At 41.6% G+C, this 18,187-nt stretch overlaps 1 protein-coding gene across 2 annotated transcripts in view; it reads left to right on the top strand.

Moving 5' to 3' along the window:
- LOC109425679 (uncharacterized) overlaps positions 1–4,740 on the top strand; it is a 58,829-nt gene extending 54,089 nt beyond the window's left edge. The window contains exon 3 of one of the 2 annotated variants that reach the window (XM_019700962.3): positions 4,407–4,740. In XM_019700962.3, coding sequence (XP_019556507.3) covers positions 4,407–4,580 — 174 coding nt within the window. In that variant the 3' untranslated portion in view covers positions 4,581–4,740. Of the gene's footprint in view, positions 1–2,715; positions 3,220–4,406 lie in introns of those variants that run through there. The other variant, XM_029878838.2, reaches the window with a different exon arrangement.
- The last annotated feature ends 13,447 nt before the right edge of the window (positions 4,741–18,187 follow it).

The raw sequence follows: 18,187 nt of genomic DNA, 5'->3' as shown, positions 1-18,187 counted from the left end.
TGGTTTAGACACGATTTCAAACAAAGTTGCAACGGTTGAAAAATCCGTGAACGCTACAGTTTCCAAGATAAAGGTAATTTGTGCATAATTTTATGCCATCATATGAACATTTTCAATAATTTTCAGAAAATCGTCATGCATAGGCCGGCAAGTTTGCTCCAGCTTTGGAGGATAAGCTGAGGTCAATTATCGAAGCGGCTATGGATTGGAAGGTCGGAATCCAGTGGAAGCGCCACCAGTCAACGAATTAGGGATTTTTCGTAGCGTTTTTAATCCGCTCCGGTTCCACCGTCGGCTGCCTACTTCTCCAAGCTTGTCGTTTGTGTTGAGACGAACGCGCAGCTCACCGCTATTGGGCCATATCCAGAGACGCTTTTCGACTGCGGACTTTTTTCTCTTCAAGAACCGGTAATTGGAAAAATTTAGTATTGATGTTCTTCTTTTTCTCTAGTGGATTTCATTTTTCAATTTTTAGAATCATACCCTTCACATGAGGCAACATCTTTTACACAAATACACAGGATCAAGTAGTTGTGAAACGTCGCGTCGTTCACTCACAGTATTCCCTGGAACGACGGTTGTGAGAAACAACAAGATCCTTCCCCGGCCTTTTCCCCAGCAGTTCGAACCGAGGTTGGAACCTAAGCCGAAATGACACCGTGAATGCATCATAACTGTAACTTGCAGCGGGGAATGAAGAAATAGTACAATTATGATGCTGTGTTGCTTTTCATTTTGTTTCAATAAAAGAATAATATTTGATTAAAATTGTTTGTTTTTGTTTGTTTATGGTTAGATGTATGATTTTTTATGTAAAATTGAAACATAATTGTTTTATACCGCTTATGCATAAATGTTATAAATCTCAAACATAAATTTTATTTACCATGCTAATAAATTTCATTTGATCTGACGCATAAATTTCATTTGTGTTAAAATTCATAAAATTTATGTTTCCGAACATGATTTTTAAAGGTGATGCCAAATTACAAAAAAAAAAACATGTAGTTTCACACATAATAATTATACGAAAAATCTCCTCAGTGTATGTCAGAGAAAATGTGTAATTTCAATAAATTGTATGAAAAATACTAGCAAAGCGCATCAAATAATATGGAAAATCAAGAATCCGATGATAAATCGACTCTATAGGAGCACAGATCGAAAAAAGAGTGTAAATCTCTGTGGCATATGATGCACATGTTTGGAGCGTGGGATATCACAGAAGTTTACATGAAATATCATGTAAAACTCATAAAATATAATGTAAACTTCCATTATAAATCATGTATTTCAGCATGACTCTTAATGTTTACATAACATATAACGCAAATTTACATGAAATATCATGTAAATCACCTTACACTTAAGTTAACATGACTAATATGAAGTTTACATACATGACGTGTAAATCTCATTATTTTTATCTGTGAGGTCCAGCGACACATATAGTGTGTTCCGGTGATCGACACTGGTTCCATTCGATTATTCAGAATTTTCCAAGCGGAAATGTCTTTGTTGGCAATTTGCACTCAACTGCGTCAGAAAATATATATTTTTTTGCTGGTTTTCTTTGGTTTTTCTCCAGTGTGCATTCCCTTTCCCTGTCATCCTACGACTAAATTTCTCACTTGGATTGGTTACCCGATCTTCTCTAAGGTTGCTTGCTCACAGCCGGTACCACAGGGAGGTAGAAATCGGAGTTGCTTGGCAGAGGTTTAATGGGATCTAAATTACGTAATATCTAGCCTTCACCGTGTCATTTTTAGATAGCCGTACACATGAATTAGGTTTGCGACTAACTAACCAATGTGTACAATTCGAGACCTCAGCATTTCAATCGTCAATAACAGCTACGACCACTTCATTATGGTCATCGGGAAAGGGAAGGAATGTACATATGTTCAAAACCGTTCGCCACAGCATCTTCACCTTGGCAAGGAGTATTCTCAAGAGCTAGAGGAACTTGACGATCTTGAGCAACTAGATGCACTAGATAAATTACAGGACATAGAGGGAAAAAAATCTAAAAACTAGATTAATTAAAGGATCTTTAGGAGCATGCAGAACTAGAAGAATCAGAGCACCTAGAGAAATTATTCACAGGAACAATAGAGCAAAAAAGAAGGAACTTAAAGAACTCCGTAAACTAGGTTAACTAGATGAACAAGAGGAAATATGGGGAGCTAGAAGAATCGACGGACTAGAGAAACTAAAGGAACTGGATAAACTGAACGAGCTTAAGGAATTAGAGGAACAAGAAGATTTAAAAGAACTAAATAGACATGATAAATTAGAAGAACCAGAGAAACTGGAGAAACATGGACGACCTGAGGAACTACAAGAATGATAGGAACTTGAAAGACTACAGGAACAAGAGAAACTAATAAACGATTCAGAAGCGGCAGCCATTACACCACCAAGTTTGTCAGTTTTACAGAAAATTGTTAAATATGTAGTAGAAATATGAACCATGAACGGTCAATTTAAATCCTCCTATCGAAAATATGTTGCACCTGGATAGCAGCAGACATCAAAGTCAATCATTTCCATTCATCAAACACAGCGTCACACATGTCCTCTCGCATTTATTTGATTCACAATCATATCAAACAAAACTGCATCCATCGCACTGGAAAAACTGGTCGCTTATGCTTAGTTTTTTGCTTTCTCGCCACCATCAATTCGATCCATGCCTCTCCGGACACAAAACAGGACTCCAATTCGGCATCGTCCACTTCCAGAGACAGCCCATCCGCCGAGGAATCACCGGTCCCGCCCAACGTAGTGGATGTTGCGCTGAACGTGAACGGACCTGACAACTGTGTCAAGTACTCGCTGGTTTGCTACAGCTCCGGATGCATCGATCCCACCAATATCGCCAACATATGCTGTCCGTTTTAATCAAATTGCAATTTAGTAGTAGCCGGCGAAAAAAAAAAACACTGGCCCCAACAATAACGCGCAATCCTGCGATTAAGTGGTCCCATTTGGGCGATCGGTTTGTCGTTTCGCTTTTTGTTCCTAATTGATTGCATTAGGGAAAATATATTTATTTGTGAATTTCCGGCTGGATGGTTGTTGTGGTTTGAAGCAACAGATGTGCTTTGCCAAAGGGAACGTTTGTAAGCGGTTCCTGTGTTGGAGGTCCAGTTTTCATTTATCCAAATTAGAGACTTCCGAAATGTATGATAAATAAAGTATATTGTCATAAAGGTAGCAGGAGCAAATAAGAATGCACACTTTGCATCGTATAAAGTACTATTTTAAGTTACTATCGTATAAATGTACGACGGAGGGACAATTTTCATCGCACATCATCTTCCTTTTTTGCGATGTATCTGATAAAGTCGTATGAGAATTCAAATCAGTTTATACTAGGTATGACTTTATCGTAATGTTTAATAGCGATGCACATAACGTAGCTCCATAAGTATGCGAGTGAACTTACACAGCGTCAAATAAATTCACATAATTACGTACTGCGATGGTTATACGACTTCACTTAGGACTTTATGCTATTGTTTCAGTTTAACTCATTTGAGTTGGCACTGCAAGACTTAATTTAAAAAGAGCTGCCAACATTTTTCGTCCTTCACGACATTGTTTTACAAAAAAAAGATGCTTGTAAATTTTTATTGTATGTGTGCCATCAGTAATCTGACGCTCCCATATTCATCCTATTCGAAAACAAGCGATTACGTCACCGATTGATTCCGTTCATTTTGTTTTCATGGGTGCTCACTTCTAACAAAAAATACAAAAATAAGAAACAAAACAAAGAGCGCTTCAATCCTTTGTTTTTCGTAAGATGAAAATGGAAGCCACATGCTTAAGAAGGGAACCAATACCCTATTTGCATATTTGCATCCGACTAATGAAATTTTAAGGTTTTTCCTAGTGTGTAAGTTACTTACAGTGTACTTACAGCGATTCCGTATTGACTGAATAGAATGTGGTCATTCAATTTCCCATATTAAATAAAATGCTGCTCTGCTACCAATGCGTTGAAACAAACTCTAATCTCCTGCTTCACGGCATGCCTACTGCTTAGGTTTTCACCTGAATTACATCAAAGCGAACGTACCGGGAGTTTTGTAATTTGTGAGCAAAATGTACCCCACCATCCATTTCGCATGACGAGAGCGTGCTAATTGCCAATCAAACACATTCACATCGCCACTACCGACTGCCACAAACATGAATTCCATTTTGGGTCTGATTTTTGTACCATCGTGGGAAATCGCTAAAATCATTGGAAAATAATTATGGGCTATCATGCCACGTCAACCGCTTGCGCTCCAGCTGCCATCGTCTGCCGCCACTGCTACGGTTATTGATGATTCCCCGTACTTACTCGCATACATATGGTTCTAATAATAAATCGGAAAATTTCGCAATTTCAGGAACTTGTTGAACCTCCGCCGGACTTTGCCGCCAATCTGCTGAATCATTTCGAAACGAGCTTCGGCATGACGGAACTGGACGTGTACCACTTCGTGCGCTACAATATGGTTTGCTTCCCCAGTGGTTATTGCTTCAATGCGGACGATATCGGCAATATTTGCTGCCCCTTCTGAGAAGAGTGTGATTGGTAATAGCGGAGGCATCATTTGGATTTCCATCATTTTGCTTTTTTTATCGGTTTATTGATTTTGAGGACATGAAGTAGCATATTCCATAGGTTTAATGTGAACTGCATCAATAAAATGCTTTGAAGGCACCTTCAGTACTATATGATATCACAGACTTGATTATTATTATTATTTTCTATTATGATACCTTTTCAATGGAATGAGAATGTTATTACAATTCGTGCTAAGCAGAGTTTGGAATTTTATCGCGAGTCACTAAACGGTCTATACTCACTGTAGGCCTGTCCAGGTTTTCAAAAATGTTCTCTGGTTCTCAAGTCTACCCTTATATTTTGATTGGCATCCTTAAAGAAGTAATTGGTCAAAATTTCAGCCAAATCCATTGAAATTAAGAGGTGTATCAAATTAATTTTGAGTTTTCCGACTATTTTTTCACTCAAAAATCATAGTGTAGTTATGTAAAAACGACTATTTTTTCACCCAAAAATCATAGTGTAATTATGTAAAAACTTGTCAAACATTAGTTCTTTCGGCACAAATTGAAAAATATAATTGTTTACTATAGGTTCTCCAAATAACGTAAGACAATATTTTTTTTATTCTTATTCACTTAACCTAGTTTACAGCTTTTTGTCCACTAGGGTACTACGTGAGCGATTACAATTGGACGCTGCACTTCCACTTTGTACAGCGCCTAAATGTATTCTATTCTATTCTACTTTGTGCTTCTTTCACTCTTCTACCCTGTTCATGGTAGAATGATGAGCACTATGACATGCACTTTTTTCTTTTCTGAGCTATGGCCAATTTTGTGAAAAATGACCATGTAAGCCTATTTTATATGGTCATTTTTCACAAAATTGGCCAAAACTCAGGAACGAAAAAAGAGTGCAGCTTATGAGAGCTTATGAAATTATCTTTTGTTTTTTTTTTTCTAAAATTTTCCACGAGTTCGGACATAGTTTTTCCGGTTTTTCTTTATGAATGTTCTCATCGGCGGAAAATTTTGTGGAAAACTTTTTCCATTTCATATTGTTTTTTTTTTTGGATTCCTGAGAAAATTTGCTTTCATTTTCATTAAAAAACCTCATTTCTACGATGCTTCGTTCTTAAGTTATTATTTTTCAAAAAAGGCTTATATGGCATATTTGGACATTTTTAAACGTAATTTGCCATAACTGAAAAACGAAAAAAGTGCATTCTAAAAATTTCAGCGAATAAAGCCTATGAAATAACCTTCCCAAAAATATTTTTTTGAAAATTTTCCGCGTGTTTGGGCAAAGTTTTTTTCCGGCTTTTTTACGAATTATCTCAACTGTGGAAAATTTTGTAAAAAACTATGCCCAGTTCAATTTTTTTTTTTTTTTGATTTCTGAGAAAATTTCTTTTCATTTCTCAAAGAAAAACTTTGTTTCTACGATGCTTCGTTCTTGAGTTATGATTTTTCAAAGTAAGTAGTATCAGGGAAATTCAGAAGCTTTCCAAATTTGAATTTTCCGGGAAAAAAAGGCGACCCTGAATTTTTCTCAATTTTATTTTGTTGACCCTTCTGCCCAATTTGTTCGGTAATAAAAAAAATCCCCACGCTTTATCGGGTTATGTTATATGTCGAGATAAATTTTATTCATTACAATTTATGCCATTTTTGCACGTGTTAACCGAATTCATGATTGGAAATAATACATTCATAAACATATCTGGAAGCAGTAAGAATGCTCAAAAGGTGAATGATATCACGAATTTATCATATCTACTTTATGATAACGATCGCATCACGCCCGAACATGCCGAGCGAATCATTCTTTGCGAACCATAGTTTGTTGTGTGATTGACAACGAAATGATCCCTAGATATCCATCCTTGCTTCTGAGCACCCCAGAAATCCCCGATCTCCCAAAGATCCTATGGAAGGCCCTGGAACTCTCTGACACTCGCTGGAACGCCCATAAGACCCCTTAAAGCAGCCCCGAGACTCCCTGGAAACCCCTGAAATCTCCTGAAACTCTTCTGAGATCCCTGTGCAACGCCCCTAAGATCCACTGGAGTACACCAGTGACCCCTCTGAAACCCCTTAAGAACCTCTGAAAACCCTTGAGACTAGAGCTAAAAAAATTCGACAGTATTTTATGAGGGCGATATTTAGCTTTTTTCATGTTTACCGTTTTAGTTTGCCTGCCATTTGTCTTCCAATCGACAACACGGAAGATGAATGAAAAATTTACTCACACTCGCACTTAGAAAACTAAACGCGAGAGCTTACAGCGGCAAATTTCCATTCAATTTTGTGTAGGTGAGAATTTTCATCCGAAGAAGTGGTGTATAAGGCATTCACTAGCCATAGTTTGAGACGAACGGTCAGTCGGCCCAAGAAGTGCTTGGATGATTGGGAATGATACTTGGTTCGGTCACTCAAGAACGGAGCTCTCACAACGCGGAACTGAAAACGACAGCCGGCGTCATTCATTTCACAGCGCAACATTTGTTTGTCTAGAGTAAACTTATGTGACCCCGAAGGATTTTGGGCCGCTGAATCCAAATCCAGGCTCTGATTTGCTCCAACACGTCACAATTTTGAGCTATACCTCAATTTATAGGGCAAAATATGCGATTTTGGGCTTTTTTTAACTGCAAGCCATTAAGCATGGAAATATTTTTTTAAGCAATCAAAAGGTTAATTGGTCAATTAACATCTAAATTAACGACTCATGCAAAATATTTCGTTTTACCTAATCAAATTTGATAGATTTAAGCATTTTTTGTTAGTATGAAAACTGGCGTGCAACTTTTGAAGGGTGACTTGTATGGGAAATATCGTACCTAACATAAATCGCTTAAAACTATCAAATTAGATTTGGTAAAACGAAATATTTTGCATGAGTCGTTAATTTAGATGTTAATTGACCAATTAACCTTTTGATTGCTTAAAAAAATATTTCCATGCTTTATAACTTGCAGGTAAAAAAATGCGAAAAATCGCATATTTTGCCCTATAAATTGAGGTATAGCTCAAAATTGTGACGTGTTGGAGCAAATCTGAGCCCGGATTCAGATTCAGCGGCCTAAAATCTGTCAGAGACACATGAGTTGCTCTTGAGACAGACCAAAAGTTAATTTTTGTTACGCTGTGTTTTCGGCTGAAAACAGTAAGGGGCTGTTCATAAACTACGTAGACTTTTAGGGAGGAGGGGGGGGTGTCTGAGATGACCAAATTTTGGTCTACGTGGTTTATGAACAGCCCCTAACTGTGACTCATACCTTGCAGCACTGCTTGAGACCCCCTAAAATGCCTCTGAGTCCTTCTTTAAGCCCCTGAGACCTCTTAAAACTTCCCAGAGACCTCTTGGAATACCCATGAGACCTCATGCCACGATCCTGGAACGTTCTTGAAGCGCCTTGGAACCCCCTGAGGCTTCTGGTGCCCCTCTAAATGCCACTGAGACCCCTTTAACGTCAATAAGACACCAAGTGCCAATGATAATCCCTGGAACTTCCCTGAAATCCCTCCAACACTCTGAAACTCCCCCAAGACCTCCTGGTATCCCCTGAGACCCCCTGCAATGCCCCCGAGATTCCCTGAAACGCTCACTGGATGTCGTAGTCTTAGTTACCGTCATAACGTGCTCTTATTCACAATGTTGGTTCCTAATAGCTCTTCCTCTTTTTATGCAGGGGATAATATAGATGCATAACCTGCATAAAATAAGGTTTTAGTGTATATATTTTGAGCTGCCTATAACTTTTCTTTAATTTATGATGCTACCGACGGTTAGAGTAGGGCGAACATTTTTGGAGTTTTCTTGCTTTCGATTTAAATCGCATTTTCTAGATTATACGGAATGCAACAAATTACATCCACTATTATCTGTACACTGCCGTTTATTCTATACCTTTCCAGCTGTATAAATATTAGAGCACTTGGATGCCAGTCAATCAAACTGTTAAATTATTTAGACAAATGGAAAAGTAAAGAATAAACATAGGTTGCTCGTGTTTTCTGATTAACATAGGTGAATCAAGGCTATAGAAATTCAACCCTACACGGTCAGAAAATTCACACAAAACTGAGCTAAACTGGAACAGCTCAAAACTGAGTAAATTGCATTTCCAGCGATAGCATTGGCCCAAGTGCAAAAATCTCATCCGTTTAAGCCGTATAATATTATTGATGATGTGAAGAATACTATACGGCTTAAACCAGTTGTATTTTTGCACTTGGGCCAGCGCTATCGCTGGAAATGCATTTTACTCATTTTTTGAGCTGTTCCAGTTTAGCTCAGCCAGAGTGGACCAAGTACGTAAATTACTTAGCAATCGCTTTGTTTTAGGCTTCTTTTTACGTTTTTTCGTAATCAATACAGAGTGAGGCATCGATAAATAGTTATCAAGATTTATCGGAAAATTTCAAGAAAATTTTCACTCATAGTTAATAGAGTTGTAAACTTTAAAGTCGTTTTTCTCGAAATTTGGAGAAAAAAACACATGGTTCTCTCTGACTTAACGCCAACCATTAATGGTATTCGTGCTAGGGGCGGGACAGTTCCTAATACCGGCGCTAATACCGCCTAATAAATATTAGTTTCCTTATCTTTACCGTCCACCGTAGCATTTTATTTGTAGTATGTCATGAATTTTCATACAACAAGTAACTGTCACAAAGACGAGAGGTGGAAATACGGTTTGTCTCTTGGTTTGTCTGTGATGTTTTTTTTCTGTTCGTCCAATTGAAAATTTAATCGCTGTTGATTATTTCAGCTTCAACTTCCATAACGGATGTGGCTGTCGAAAACTGAAAGGGCTGTGTTTTGAGAAATCGATGCGGAAGACTTCATTTTATGTGATTAACAAGCTTCTATATATGTGAAAGGAACACACAATGTCCAAGAATTTCTGTTGTATGTTAATTTCGAAGATCATTTAGTGAAATAAACTAGATATGAAAGCTCACCCTACTAATACAACTCTTTGTCGCTTATCTTTGCATTTACAAATTTTGGCTAATCCTGCTTTCTTTCGAAAACTATATCTCGTAGCCGATCACGTGAGCTGATTGAATCAAAGAAAAAAACTATATTGAGAGGGAATTGCTATTTATATTCGTATTATTACAAGCAAAGTCATTGACAATCTGCTGTACAATGTCGGTTTGCGTTTGGATATCACTACCAACACAAGACTGGTGCGCCTAACAAATTGAATATTGTCCTACAGTAAGTTCCGTAGTTTGTTCTTCCGGAGTATGAAGAACGGTGTAGAACCAATATCTAGTAATTTTGTTCTAATTAGAGATAGTCCCTTTCATATTCTAGAAGCAATGAAAGCAGAATGGCTTTTTTTGTCATTTCTTGTTGTTGTCGTCAATCAAGTTCAATTAGCATGGCTTACTTGATTAAACAATGGTCTGGCTATGGGATTATTGTTTCCTAATACCTCTAATACCGCTAATCAATATTAGAGCTGTCCCGCCCCTAGTATTCGTGTTTGTTATTTTGCCACTTATTACCGCTCAACGAAGGGCATATCGAGGTATAGTGGTGTTTAGGATTAATACCTTGATATGCTATTCAGTTGTTATACTTTTCTGTTAGGGGAAAATGGAATATATTTTCGTGTGTTGATCTGTAAATGCTCCAATCTTTCTCCGGGCAAGTGAATAGCTGTATATAGAGCTCATAAAAATGCTACATTCAGAGGCTCGTCTCTGTGCAACATGAACGTCAGTTGAAGAGTTAAATTCTTTGAAATAAAACAAATAAAACCTAAACTTGAAAAGTAAATAACTTTTGATATTTTCAGAATAACAGAAATAATAGGAGACCTTTCGACATTTCCGAAGTACAATCATGAAAATTATAAAAAAATCTTTAACTTAGCATACCGTTTGTCACATTCGTCTACTCCGTCGTATTCATTGAAGTGTTTTGACGGTATGGCCTGCCCATTCCACTATGCCGTTCAATCAACTTAACTTCATTCGCGCCCGCACTCTCCATTCAGTTGTTAATGGCGCAAGACTACCATCCATCAATGACAGGCCCCTCAAATACGTAAAACCGATGATAGTTCGCTACGTTTACGACCACTCAGTTTGGTTGGGTTTTCAACGAGCACCAAAGGCTTTTTGTGTAGGTTGTGTCCAGTTTCATCCCGTCGTCGTCGTCGTCGATGCCAGCGCGCGCGGTCCATTCTTCGCAATAAGCAAACAAATGACACACTCTCTAGTCTAGGAGCTCTGACAAGAGCGAATCGAATGAACAACATTCCGTTAATCGTGACTATAGAGGGGGGTGGTGCAAAACGACGACGTAGAGAAAATCAGAAATTTGAATGTTTCAAGGAAGAACACCCTGAATGACCTGTTTTTTTGTTTTGCGGACTTTTATTGCACGTTCGTCGTAGATTATCGCGCAAAAATGTCCAAAATAGATCATAGACCGTCGCCATTTTAGCATATCATGTTAGTGTCTTCTTCAATAAGTCCGGCAATTGGTTAAAGATTGGCTGCGCAGAAGACACCGAAACGATTAAATGCAATCGTGCTTATTTATTAATATTTTTGCACAACTTTGCGCGATAAACTTTCTCGCAATGCATTATATCAAATTAAGATCTGGATTTTAATATGACGTGCTTCAAACCACAAGTCGACTTACATTTTTGGAGTCGCCGTCATTTGTATTGATCAATCGATCTACTACAGCCAAACCTCCATTTAGGTAGAATCCATTTAGGAAAAAATCTGTTTAGGTCCCTTCATTGAGGTAACGTTACCTAAATGGAATTTGATAACGTTCAGAGCCGTTAGAATACTAAATATTAGGGATAAAGTTTGTTTGCGGGGAAAAAAGCGGTTTTAAGAGGTAAGGGGCATTTATGGCGTGTTTACGGGTTAAAAGTGTAGGAGTATCCGAGAGCTCCCTGGAGTTTAGGCCATCTAATCTGATCTACAAAAGTAATTAGTGATTTATTGGAGCAGTATTATTGGAATTTATGGTTACACAGCCTCATGCAACTATGTGATGTCAAATGGTGAGTTTATTGTCTGTTTGAGAATCTTCAAAAACTTTTTTGAGTATAGATCATCGGATGTACCACAGATTTCCCAAATGGAGGAAAACGTGCCTCTGGAGCCGACCCACTGATACCTGGATCCAACGTAGTTGGTTGTCTCTAAGAGCTTTACGACTAAGGTTCATACTAATACAGCCTCATGTAACCCCGAAACGCCTCTGGACCCCCATGAAATCTCCGTGAAATTAACCTGAGAGCTTTTGAAGCCACCTTAAATACCCCGGAAACCTCTTGAAACGCTTCTGAACGCATTGAACGCCTTGAAACACCTTAAAACGCCCTGAAACGCCTTGGAATGCTCGTGAAGTTTACTTAAAATCCTCTGAAGCACTCTAAAATTCCTGTGAAACGTAATGGAACGTATTGAAACGCCTTAAACGCCTCTGAAACTCACATAAAACCTTCGTTAATTTCACCTGCGAGCCTATGAAGTCTCTTTAAACACCCCCTCCCCTGAAAGCTCATGAAATGCATTGAAACGCCTTGAAACGCTTTGAAACGTATTGTAACGTCTCTAAAACCCCGATGAATCATCAGTGAAATTCACCTGAGAGCCTCTGAACTGCTCCTAAACCTCCTCAAACGCCCTGAAACGTATTGAAATGCTTTGAAACGCTATCAAACGCTTCTGAAAGTTGAAGTGAAGCCCCCTAGAATCCCTCACCTCCTGAAATGCCTTGAAACACTTTGAAACGCTTCTAAAACCCCCTTGAAATTTCCGAGAAATTCACCTAAAAGCCTCAGAATCTCCAAGAAACCTCTCTGATATGTTTTGAAACGCTTTGTAACGCCTCTAAAACTTCCTTGAAACCTCCATGAAATTCACCTCAGTGTCTGTGAAGCCCCCTAAAATTTATCTGAAACCTCCTGAAACACCCTGAAACAAATTGAAACGCTTTGAACCGTTTTAAAATGCCCCGGAACGTCTCTAACCATCCCCGGAATCCTCCATGAAGCTCACTCGAGAGGGACAGAAGTGCAATAAAACCCCTCTGATACCTCCTGAAACATCTTCAAACACCCCTAAGATTATCATGCAACCGCCGTGAAATTCCCCTGAGAGCCTCAAAAGTCCTCCAAAACCCCTTAGAAACCTCGTGAAATTGTCTGATACTCCTTGACAAGCATTGAATCGCCTTGAAATGCTTTGAAATAATTCTGAAGCTCACATGAAACTTCCGAGTTGATCACATGAGAGCCTCTGAAACCCCCTAAAACCCCTCCTAAATCTCCTCAAACGCCATGAAATGCTTTGAAACGCTGCTGAAACTTCCCACAAATCTCCGTGAAACTCACTCGAGACGCTCAAAAGTCCCCTGAAACGCCTCAGAAACGCCCCTGAAATCCTCCATGAAAACTGAGAGTCTCTGAAGTCCCCGAAATCGCTCCTGAAATCACCATGAAATTTATGTGAAACTCAACTGAGTGCCTCTGAAGCCCCATAAAATCCCTTCGAAACCACCTGAAACGCCTTGAAATGCATTGGAACGCCTTTATAATCCCCATGGAACCACTGTGAAACTAGCCGAAGAACCTCCGAAGCCCCCTCTTGCAGCCTCTCGTACGTTCTGAAACGTCCCAAATCGCATTGAAACGCTTTAAAACGAGTCTGAATCTGCTGAATCATCTGAGAGCCTATGAATCAGGGATGTCAGATGATTTTTTGAAAAATCTGTATCACAATTTTTCAAAAATCCGTATCCCATACAAAATTTGGCAGGAAAATCTGTATCCCATACAAAAATAAAATAGCCCCTCTAGCTCAAAAATCTGTATTTCATATAAAATGAAATCTGTACGGATGCTCAAAAATCTGTATAGTACAGATAAATCTGTACATATGGCATCCCTGCTATGAAGCCCCCTGAAAGCTCTCTCAAATTTTCTGGAACGCCTGGAAACGCCGTCCCCCTCCTTGAAATTCCTCTAGCCCCTTTACGTCTGAAAGATGAACGGAATCTATTTGGGTAATGTATCCATTTGAGTTAAAAATCTATTTAGGCAGTCTCAACTCATTACACAAATGGAGATTCAGGTCTGACTAGTTGTTCCTGACTGTTTTATTTATACTAGTTTCTATATTGGCACTCCCTTTTAATGTGGTTATCAAAAGGCAGCAAAAATAAAATTTCATGTTTCTGTGCAAAGTGATCCTTAAACGAATTCCTGTAAGATTGGCGCAACTCTTCGGCAACAGCAAGCAACCGTGCCGAATGATCTTGTGTGTACTATATTGTCACGCTCCGTACCATCTTGGAGCAAATCAATAAACTCCAAGATTTTCTCTAACTGGTGTTCATTAAGGACAGACTTGTTAGAATCCCAAAATGGCCGCCACAATGGCCGACTTTGGCACCTACTCACGATTTCGCGGGCACAAATCTCTTCGTATACAAAATCAGTGCACCTGAGCTTCTTATTTTAGGCTTATTCGAAGTGAGCAAGAACAGAATAATGAAATGCGCTATTGTTTGAAGCTTGCTTCATGATATTTGTGCATCTGAAGTTCTGATGCATTGTTGAAGCGGGCTTTCAAGGCGTTTGTCCTTAATAACTAAAAACATTCGACCCTTCGAGCCCTCAGGCGCAAGCGTGTCACTGAGAAATTTTTAGGGACCCCCACAAAGACCTTTTTTGGTTATTACACACCAACTTTTTGTTTTATATTGCTCAAATACTGTTTGAAAACAATGAAATTTGTTTTATGTCCATCGCCAAGGGGCCTCCGCATCCGCTCGGGCCCCCACAATCCTTAATCCGGGCCTGAATGCTTCCAATATCATTTCATTTATTTAGTTCACATCAAATTTATGATAATACTGAATCAACAATTTGCCGCCATAATACTCGATTTGCAGCTGCAGCTCTCCATCCTCGGTCACGCCCAACACTCGCCAGATCACGCTCCACCTGGTCCGCCCATCGTGTTCTCTGCGCTCCACGCCTTCTTGTGCCAACCGGATCAGTTGCAAACACCAGCTTTGCAGGGTTGTTGTCCGGCATTCTTGCAACATGCCCTGCCCACCGTATCCTTCCGGCTTTGGCCACCTTCTGGATGCTGGGTTCGCCGTAAAGTGCAGCGAGCTCGTGGTTCATTCTTCTCCGCCACACACCGTTCTCCTGCACACCGCCGAAGATCGTCCTTAGCACCCGTCGCTCGAAAACTCCGAGTGCTTGCAGGTCCTCCTCGAGCATCGTCCATGTCTCGTGTCCGTAGAGAACCACCGGTCTTATTAACGTCTTGTACATGGTACATTTGGTGCGGGGGTGAATCTTTTTTGACCGCAGTTTCTTCTGGAGCCCATAGTAGGCACGACTTCCACTGATGATGCGCCTTCGTATTTCACGGCTCACGTTATTGTCAGCCGTTAGCAAGGAACCGAGGTACACGAATTCTTCTACCACCTAAGAGACGAACCAGCCAAGGGCTGAAAGTCTCTCTAATAAAGACAAATCAATCAATCAATCAATTCTACCACCTCGAAAGTATCCCCGTCTATCGTAACATTGCTGCCAAGGCTTGTCCTGTCCCACCTACCAGCATGTACTTTATCTTAGCCGCATTCACCACCAGTCCGACCTTTGCTGCTTCACGTTTCAGGCGGGTGTACAGTTCTGCCACCGTTCCAAATGTTCTGGCAATAATATCCATGTCATCCGCAAAACAGACAAATTGGCTGGATTTCGTGAAGATCGTACCCCGGCTTTTGAGCCCGGCTCGTCGCATAACACCTTCCAGGGCGATGTTGAATAGTAGGCAGGAAAGTCCATCACCTTGTCGTAGTCCCCGTCGAGATTCAAATGACCTGGATAGCTCACCCGAAATCCTTACGCTGTTCTGCACACCGTCCATCGTTGCTCTTATCAGTCTAGTCAGCTTCCCGGGAAAGCTGTTCTCGTCCATAATTTTCCATAGCTCTGTGCGGTCGATACTGTCGTATGCCGCTTTGAAGTCGATGAACAGGTGGTGCGTTGGGACCTGGTATTCACGGCATTTCTGGAGGATTTGCCGTACGGTGAAGATCTGGTCCGTTGTCGACCGGCCGTCGATGAAACCGGCTTGGTAACTTCCCACGAACTCATTTTTTTAGGTGAAAGACGACGGAAGATGATCTGGGATAGCACTTTGTAGGCGGCATTCAAAACGGTGATCGCTCGAAAGTTCTAACACATTAACTTGTCGCCTTTCTTGTGGATGGGACAGATTATCCCTTCCTTCCACTCCTCCGGTAGCTGTTCGGTTTCCCAGATCTTGACTACTAACTGGTGCAGACAGGTGGCCAACTTTTCCGGGCCCATCTTGATGAGTTCTGCTGCGATACCGTCCTTACCAGCTGCTTTGTTGTTTTTGAGCTGGTGGATGGCATCCTTAACTTCCCTCAGCGTGGGAGTTGGTTCGTTCCCGTCCTCTGCTGCACCAACATAGTCATTTCCTCCGCTGCCTTGGTCCTCCGTGCCTACATTCTCTTCGCCATTTAGGTGCTCGTCGAAGTGCTGCTTCCACCTTTCGATCACCTCACGTTTGTCCGTCAGGAGGCTCCCTTCCTTATCCCTGCATATTTCGGCTTGCGGCACGTAGCCTTTGCGGGATGCGTTGAGCTTCTGGTAGAACTTGCGTGTTTCCTGTGAACGGCACAGCAGTTCCATTTCCTCGCACTCCGCTTCTTCCAGGCGGCGCTTTTTCTCCCGGAAGAGACGGGTCTGCTGCTTCCGCTTCTGTCTGTATCGCTCCACATTCTGTCGGGTTCCATGCTGCAGCATTACCGCCCGCGCTGCATCCTTCTCCTCCAGAACCACTCTGCACTCCTCGTCGAACCAATCGTTTCGTCGACTCCGTTCTACGTACCCGATTGTGCTCTCGGCTGCGTTGTTGATGGCTGCTTTCACTGTACTCCAGCAGTCCTCTAGAGCGGCCACATCGAGCACACCCTCGTCCGGCAACGCTGCCTCGAGATTCTGCGCGTATGCGGTGGCGACATCCGGTTGCTTCAGTCGCTCTAGATCGTACCGGGGCGGCCGCCGGTAATGTACGTTGTTAATAACGGAGAGTTTTGGGCGCAGTTTAACCATCACCAGGTAGTGATCGGAGTCGATATTAGCGCCACGATAGGTCCTGACGTCGATAATGTCGGAGAAGTGCCGTCCATCAATCAGAACGTGGTCGATTTGCGATTCCGTTTGTTGTGGTGATCTCCAGGTGTAACGATACGGGAGGCTGTGCTGGAAGAAGGTGCTACGAATGGCCATGTTCTTGGAGGCGGCGAAATCGATGAGGCGTAGGCCATTTTCGTTCGTCAGCTGGTGGGCGCTGAACTTTCCAATCGTCGGTCTGAATTCCTCCTCCTGGCCTACCTGAGCGTTTAGATCCCCTATGATGATCTTGACGTCGTGGTTTGGGCAGCGGTCGTACTCGCGTTCGAGCTGCGCGTAAAATGCGTCTTTGTCATCATCAGTGCTTCCGGAGTGAGGGCTGTGCACGTTTATTATGCTAATGTTGAAGAATCGGCCCTTGATTCTCAACCTGCACATTCTTTCGTCGATCGGCCACCAACCGATCACGCGCCTCTGCATGTCGCCCATCACTATAAAAGCTGTTCCCAGCTCACGTGTGTTGCCGCAACTCTGGTAGATGGTATGATTACCTCTAAACGTTCGCACCAAAGATCCTGTCCAACACACCTCCTGCAGCGCTACGATTCCGAACCCGCGGTCCTTCAGTAGATCGGCGAGTATGCGGGTGCTCCCGATGAAGTTGAGAGATCTGCAGTTCCACGTACCGAGCTTCCAATCGCAAGTCCCTTTTCGTCGCTGTGGTCGTCGCCATTGGTATCGGTTCGCATTCTTCTCTTGTTGATTTTCCGGTGCTAGTCTTTTTTACGGCTGGCTCGCAGGGCCTGACACCAACCCACTAACCCAGGGAGCTGGGCTTACCTTCCCGGAAGCTACGGGTTCTGCATTGGCATTTCCTCCAACTACAGTGCTAAATAGCTAGGCTCGAGCGCCAGTCTTCGCCGGGGGTGGTGTTTTTAATGGGCGCCCAGGAGATAATATTTTACCTGAGCTTCCACCCCCGCTTCCAATATCTTGGTAGAAAAATGATGGCCGATGATGGTGGCACCAAGATGGACATAGGTTCGCGGGTCGAGTAAGCGAGGGCTGCCTTTGCGAGTTTAAGAAATGTATGGAAAAACGACCAGATTGGTCGACGAACCAAAGTCCGAATTTTTAACTCGAACGTGAAATCTTTCCTGCTATACGCCAGTGAAACCTGGTGTGTATCAGTGGAGAATACGCAACGGCTGCAGGTCTTCATCAATAGATGCCTGCGGTATATAATTCGTGTATAGTGGCCTCACAATTGGATCTCCAACGTGGAGCTCCAGCGTTTATTTCAGCAAAGCCGTAGGCGCGAAAAATTTGGGAGCGAAAGAGGAGGTGGGTCGGCCACACTCTACGCAGGGGCGGGAATAAAATCTGCAAACAGTCGTAAGATTGGAACCCAGCAGGACATCGCAGCAGAGGCA

Source organism: Aedes albopictus, chromosome 2, assembly GCF_035046485.1.
Source record: "Aedes albopictus strain Foshan chromosome 2, AalbF5, whole genome shotgun sequence".
Taxonomy (NCBI): domain Eukaryota; kingdom Metazoa; phylum Arthropoda; class Insecta; order Diptera; family Culicidae; genus Aedes; species Aedes albopictus.
Note: the sequence above shows the minus strand (reverse complement) of the source record. Positions and strands in the feature narration are given on the sequence as shown.